The sequence below is a fragment of the Esox lucius genome, chromosome 1, assembly GCF_011004845.1.
Source record: "Esox lucius isolate fEsoLuc1 chromosome 1, fEsoLuc1.pri, whole genome shotgun sequence".
Classification (NCBI taxonomy): domain Eukaryota; kingdom Metazoa; phylum Chordata; class Actinopteri; order Esociformes; family Esocidae; genus Esox; species Esox lucius.
In genome coordinates, this window is record NC_047569.1 from 25,386,761 (window position 1) to 25,394,295 (window position 7,535).

The 7,535-nt window shown below is 42.8% G+C and overlaps 1 protein-coding gene across 1 annotated transcript; it reads left to right on the plus strand.

The window, feature by feature from the left end:
- Nucleotides 1–3,701: 3,701 nt before the first annotated feature.
- otol1b (otolin 1b) lies at nucleotides 3,702–6,927 on the plus strand. Its single transcript, XM_034293512.1, has 4 exons — nucleotides 3,702–4,050; nucleotides 4,864–4,953; nucleotides 5,264–5,335; nucleotides 5,790–6,927. Exons 1-4 carry the CDS (start codon nucleotides 3,702–3,704, stop codon nucleotides 6,683–6,685), a joined length of 1,407 nt encoding a protein of 468 aa, XP_034149403.1. The 3' UTR covers nucleotides 6,686–6,927.
- The last annotated feature ends 608 nt before the right edge of the window (nucleotides 6,928–7,535 follow it).

A 7,535-nucleotide genomic window follows, 5' to 3' on the forward strand; every position in this document is an offset into this window, starting at 1 on the left:
CTGTTGCCACTTTGAGATTCTGTCTGACTTCACAAGTGTAAAAAAACAGACATTAATAATTTTTTTCAATTTGAGGAAATGAAATGGATTTGAAAATGAGTCTTCAGGCGGAGGATGAGAATGGACTAGACAAAGCCAAAGACTTCAGGTGAAGGATCCTGGAGAGGGACTCTTTGGCTCAGAAAATCCTCAGGCCAAGTTAGTTGGGCCCCGACGGGGATGATAATCCCCCATAGGTGATCTTTAGATGAGCATAACATGCTAGTTAGAAAATGAACTGATTAGTTTAAGAACAGCATTTTAACATTTCAGATCCGGTTTAACTAGTGGTGTCAGTGGGGACATGTGTGAAGGCTGAGTAGCAATGAGTAGAAGCTGAGTATGTGGCAAACATTTTCCAACTAGGCATGTAACTGATGACAATTTGGAGTAGCTGGTTCTTATTGAGTTGCTAGGGAATTGTGTTCAAGCTAGCCTGGTAAAGTGTTGCCTTCAAAACCTGGAACTCTCTAATCCTTCAGATTATATTATTCATTCAACCTTTTTACAGTTCTTAAAATTGTGTCATTTTCTCTTAATATACCATGGTCTTTAGCATTTAATATGTGTCTCTCCATGTTTTGTAGCCTGTGAATAGGAATTTTCAGTCATTGTGAAGGGGTAGCTATGTTTTCACCTGTAGAGGGGTTTGGAGATTTAAGCTGTTTTCTTTGACAGCAGCTCAGGTTTGGTAACTATTGAGTGTGACACTGAGATTCTCAGTGCTCTTTAGGCTTAAGCTTTTCCTGGACCATCACCAAGTAAAAAAAGAGAGACTCCTGTCTTTGGTAGTTATGAAGAGAGGATTTGGACTAATTTGTCATAGATCCATATTGCCAGGAGAAGTATAGCTTCTTGTAGCGTAAGTGCGCTTCATTCCCTCCACCTGTAATAACACCTGTATGAACTCCACTGTAGTGCCAGACCTGCTAGAAGCCTCCCAGTCTGGCTCTCATCCATCAGTAAGAGCAGAGCAGCGCGGTGGCTGCTGGAGGAATGCCTCCCATATCAGGTGGCCCCTCGCCCAGCCCACGCCAGGTTAGTGCTTCTCGTGGGTGCTGTATCCTGTGTCACAAAAGCACCTTTCACACAACAGGGGTACAGAGAGTGGGCCTCAGACGGTGCAATGGTTGCTTGGTCCTGCTCCAGGCACTGCTAGATTAACATGTTTAGTTTCAGACCTCCCCCTGGGCTCACAGCTCTACTCCTCATTGGTGGGGATGTCCATCATCAAAGCCTTATAGAGATATCAATGAGATTCAGTACTGGTGCTGCATTCTCAAAGGTACTGTCAGAGAGGGGATTAATGATAAGAAGGTGCAACCATAATTAGGGTAAGTGTCAGAGTGGAATCATAGTTCTGTACCGTAAGCGGTTCCTCTTTTGTTTGATGTTTCGGTTTGTCAAACCAAAGTGAAAAGTATATGATGTGTATCCTTATTTATACATTTTTGTTTTTAAATTTATTTTGACAATGCAGATAAGGCAGTATTTAGTTTCTAGAACATTTTAATTTCCTCTGCTTTTAGTGCAGCCAATCCATTATGCTGGAGTCTTAAGTGAGGGTGATGTGAATATTGTAGGCAATCCTTTTAATATATGGTGATGCCAAAGAAAAATGTCCACCCTGGATTGACAGTGTAGTTACCTTTTAAGTTTTTAATCTAATTTTCATCTCTGTAATGAAGATGTCTGTTGTTTGACCAGAAGACCATGGAGCATGGCTCTACTGCAACAGGGATTGTCATAGAGGGCAAGAAATGAATCGTGTATATGATCCTTTTTTTTTCTTTTTCTTTTATAGTAAAATCTTATAGATTTTCGTTCTGCTCTTAATCCATGTCAAAAGAATGTTACTTTGAGCTATTGGAGATATTATATGTTGGACTGATAAGAGAACCATGCAACTAATCAGTAGCAAAAATAAGGCATTAATAAGGTAATAAATGTAATTTTAAAAAAATCTGTGATAGTCACAAAGTTTAGTTGCCTGTACCTGGCTAGAGCTAACATCACAAATGTCCCCGAAAGAAAAAGGTAACTCTAAATTGCAACTGAAATGTCATTAATCAGATGCTTTACTCTGATCAGAATTACATTTTTGTATGACAGCTGCTTTTGCAGAACTTTTATGAGCAAGCTTGATTTGTGATTTCTTAAATCTGCATAAACAATCATGCCCATGCAAAATTTAACTGTGTCAGCAACAATACTGCATATCAAATGTTGGTATATCTGGATAAAAGCAAAATTATTTTTAGAGTATTTATATTTCAGAGGCAGCAATATGTGTTAGAGACAGCAGTATGTGTCAGAAGTAGCAGTATGTGTCAGAAGCAGCAGTATGTGTCAGAAGCAGCAGTATGTGTTAGAAATAGCAGTATGTGTCAGAAGTAGCAGTATGTGTCAGAAGTAGCAGTAAGTGTCATAGGCAGCAGTATGTGTCAGAAGTAGCAGTATGTGTCAGAAGTAGCAGTATGTGTCAGAAGTAGCAGTATGTGTCAGAAGTAGCAGTATGTGTAAGAAGTAGCAGTATGTGTCAGAAGTAGCAGTAAGTGTCAGAAGTAGCAGTATGTGTCAGAAGCAGCAGTATGTGTCAGAAGTAGCAGTATGTGTCAGAAGCAGCAGTATGTGTCAGAGGCAGCAGTATGTGTTAGAAGTAGCAGTATGTGTCAGAAGTAGCAGTATGTGTCAGAAGCAGCAGTATGTGTAAGAAGCAGCAGAATGTGTCAGAGGCAGCAGTATGTGTCAGAAGCAGCAGAATGTGTCAGAGGCAGCAGTATGTGTCAGAAGCAGCAGTATGTGTCAGAAGCAGCAGTAAGTGTCATAGGCAGCAGTATGTGTCAGAAGTAGCAGTATGTGTCAGAAGTAGCAGTATGTGTCAGAAGTAGCAGTATGTGTAAGAAGTAGCAGTATGTGTCAGAAGTAGCAGTAAGTGTCAGAAGTAGCAGTATGTGTCAGAAGCAGCAGTATGTGTCAGAAGTAGCAGTATGTGTCAGAAGTAGCAGTATGTGTCAGAGGCAGCAGTATGTGTTAGAAGTAGCAGTATGTGTCAGAAGCAGCAGTATGTGTCAGAAGCAGCAGTATGTGTCAGAGGCAGCAGTATGTGTTAGAAGTAGCAGTATGTGTCAGAAGTAGCAGTAAGTGTCAGAAGTAGCAGTATGTGTCAGAAGTAGCAGTATGTGTTAGAGACAGCAGTATGTGTCAGAAGTAGCAGTATGTGTCAGAGGCAGCAGTATGTGTCAGAAGTAGCAGTATGTGTCAGAAGCAGCAGTATGTGTCAGAAGCAGCAGTATGTGTCAGAAGTAGCAGTATGTGTCAGAAGTAGCAGTATGTGTCAGAAGTTGCAGTATGTGTCAGAAGCAGCAGTATGTGTAAGAAGTAGCAGTATGTGTCAGAAGCAGCAGTATGTGTCAGAAGTAGCAGTATGTGTCAGAAGTAGCAGTATGTGTAAGAAATAGCAGTATGTGTCAGAAACAGCAGTATGTGTCAGAAGTAGCAGTATGTGTCAGAAACAGCAGTTTGTATCAGAAACAGCAGTATTCTACATTGGCACAACAGACTGACAGTTTCTTAATGTTTCCACCCACAGATCCTTTTCGTACATCAGCATGCTCCCCTACCACTCGAAGCTCTTGGCAGTGGCAGTGATTTCAATCGCCATGTCCAGTGTCTTATCAAAGTCCACTCAGCGACCCAAGTACCAATACACTAAGAAGCCCATGCCTTACCGCGAGAAGCCCCAGTCAGCCATGCAGGCCTTAACCACCATCATCCCCAATTCTCTCAAACTGGCGGAGAAAGTAGATCCCATGGACCCTGGGGTGACCACGGAGAGCACCACCTACCCCAGTGACGTATACCAGGATTACTACACTGAAACCACGGGGGGTCCTGGTGTTGGGCAGGATAATTATACCCTGGATTATAATGAATGCTACTTCAACTTCTGTGAGTGCTGTCCACCAGAGAGGGGACCTCAAGGGCCCAAAGGGGACCGAGGGCTACCAGGTATGGACATCCGATAAAAACTTAAGGATGTTTAAAAATACCCGTTTGATGTAGAGGTAATCCATGAATACTGATGTCTAGTTTGAACTATTCTTAACACTTCATTAAGTTCACATTTTGAAAACGGTTTATAAACAGGTTCTAGTTACCTTATTGATAAACAGTAATTCAATCACGGTTATTCAACCACATTAATAACAATAGTGTAAATACTAGTTAGAGAGCCAGCATTCAATTCCAGTTCTTGACCAGTTACAAATGCACTTAATAAATGCTTATGAGATTAACCCTTATGTATAACAACCCTATTTTCATACTTTTGAGTGTAATGCATTGGTGCTCTGTCCGAAGTAGTCTTACTGTGGAAGACCTAGGACAATTAATGAGTTACCAACATGAATAACCAAGAAAATTACAATAAAAATTGTAATCCACTGACTAATGAGATATCAACTACTAAAAATACCTATAAAGAAAGTGTAAACCCCAGTTGTTGTCAACTGCCTCCAGTGCAACATGGGTTTGAATCTGGCCCAATGGTCTTCCAGTAAAAAACACTCACTTTTATCTTTCTCCTCTATCAAAATCTACTCCCCGTCCGTTGAGTTGAGACCTTGAATATGTATTATATTTATCTTGTTCCTGAACACTACAGAATGCCATTGTCCCAGTTTTTTTTCCATTAAAATTTGCCTGATTGAAATAATCAAATCACTCCCAATGAAGTAATTATAATTATATAATTATACCCTTTTATAAACTGTTTAGAAGTGATACCTCGTGAAAATGTTTAATCAAAGGATATTCTCCCAGGTACAGTTGGTGAAGAGGGGGATCGAGGACCCAGGGGTTTTCCTGGGCCATCTGGTTCAAATGGAACTACAGGGCCAAAAGGAGACAGAGGTAAACACAAAAGAGAAAGAATGCATGATTAATGACACGTCCTCCTATGGCTTGAGATGGTCCAGTGGACTGCTCGGTTCCCTCTGGTACACATGTACTGCTGCAGCATGGGTTTGAATCCCTCCCACTGCTCTTTCAGCGAAAACCCTCTCCCTTTTCCCCACTTTCATGTGAAATGAAGAATAATAAATGCCTAAAAACACATCTTAAAAATAATTCTAAAATAGGTGCAATTTACCGGCTGTGCACACATTAGATCTTGACTTGTACCAAATTATTCAAATCTCAGATCGTGCATCCCTTTCCTCAGGAGAGAAAGGAGAGCAAGGATACCGTGGAACGGCAGGTACTCCGGGTAACCCAGGAAAACCAGGGGAGAGAGGTGACAACAGGCCATTCTTCTTACCATTGAACAATGTGGCAGCGTCCTTCCAATAGACAGATTATGCTCTGATTGTACGGCCTTCCAGCCACTAGGGGGCCCCAACAAACAGAGCGATAGAGAAGTAGAACACACAAGTTGCAATTAAAAGATGTGGCAGTGCCTTTGCAGTTTAGTCCATGTGAGCTAACATTACAATGGTATGGGACAGGGGTGTGTTCAGCACTCGTACAAAACAAGTATCATAATGATAATAGAGGTTCGGCTAATTCGAAAATGTGTGTTTTTATCATTGAACTGCCCCCTATCACAATTAAATAGCTAAAAAACACACCAATCAATAAACAATTAAAGGTTATTTACTTTTTTTTGGAACAGAACTTAGTTTAGCATAGATTCTGTTTGGGCCCATCTACTAAAACTGTCCACTTACACTGTGCTCTGCACCCTGCAGGTGGATTTGGTATGAAAGGTGAGAAAGGAGACAGAGGGACCCCTGGGGTCAAAGGTGACCGGGGAGAGAAGGGTGAAAGCCTAAACGGGACTAAAGGTGAGAGTGGGGAACCTGGGTTGGAAGGCCCAACAGGGCCCCCTGGACTGACCGGAGCAGAAGGCCTAAAGGGGGACAAGGGAGATAAAGGGGAGTGTGGGACATTTGGTGAGAGAGGACCAAAGGGCGATAGAGGGGATCCTGGGACTCCAGGTATCCAGGGGCAGGTAGGCCTTCCTGGGGTGGATGGCATGCCGGGCCACCCAGGTGTGAAGGGCGAACAGGGGGATCAAGGACGTCCAGGGGCTCAAGGTGAGCCAGGGCTACGAGGAACACCTGGACTCCAGGGAGGGAGAGGGATGTTTGGGCCAAAGGGTGACAGAGGCCCCCCAGGGATGAGAGGGGACCGGGGCCCTCGGGGAATCAGAGGGGCAAAGGGTAACGGGGTGATTCAGAAACGCTCAGCCTTCAGCGTGGGCCTGTCCCCCAGTAAGTCCTTCCCTCCGTCAGGATTCCCTGTCCGTTTTGACAAGGTCTTCTACAACGGAGAGAACCATTACAATGCCTCCTCCAGCAGCTTCATCTGTGTCCACGGGGGGGTCTACTTGTTCTCCTACCATATCACGGTGAGGAACCGACCACTGCGGGCCGCCCTGGTAGTGAACGGGGTGAGGAAGCTGAGGACCAGGGACTCACTGTACGGCCAGGACATTGACCAGGCATCCGGCCTGGTGCTGCTGAGGTTGGTGCCGGGGGACCAGGTATGGCTGGAGACACTGAGGGACTGGAATGGAGTCTATGCCAGCAGTGAGGACGACAGCACCTTCTCTGGTTTCTTGCTCTACTCTGACAAACCCTGAGAAACTACCTAACATATAAAACAATCTACACTGTAATTCTACAGTACCTCCACATTACTGAGATAATCTTCAATGGAACACTCACAATACTGGCTCTTCCTCTATAAAAAGCATGACCATAGTTCCTTTTATACTTCTATCATGTCTCTTTTGTTCTGATCTTGTCCACATTTTGATTATATCCATATTTGATGCAAGGTGAACACAATCAGAAAACACATTTTGAGCTGATCGTGATTTCCTGGCCACTTCAGGAGGTGGTCTATAGTGCCTGTTGTATGGATAACAGTGAAGTGTTAACAACAAACAATAACAATATCATAATACAGTTGGCGTAACCTCCCAGTTCTCCTGTCCTCTCTAGAAAAGCGACATGCTAACTATAATTCCTCCAGAAATAAGACCGTAGACTTAATCTAAAACCAGGTGCCTACTAGACACAATGTGGTTGGATGCCAATGTCCCAAATGAATTTGGATAATGGATGTACTGTAGATATAAACGTATTAATGAGATTTCACCCAACATCTTATTCCCACATCCAATCCCATAAAATATTTGAAAACTGTGAAAACCTCCCTGCATAAGGATTGAACCTTTCCTGACCGGTTTGTACTAAACCTTTGTGGCCTGCACTTTGTGGCCTGATTCTGTTTGTAAGCTACTGTGTGCATTAAGACAATTCATGTTTCCAGTGTATTTTTCACTGTTACTGTGGATTGATTGTATTTTTGTACACATATTCAAATGCTGTTTTGTGCAGTGACCTTTTTAAGGATGGGACAGATTCTCAGATTATTTATTTGTACGGTTGTGTACAGGTAGAGCGTTGGGGAAGTATTACGCTTAT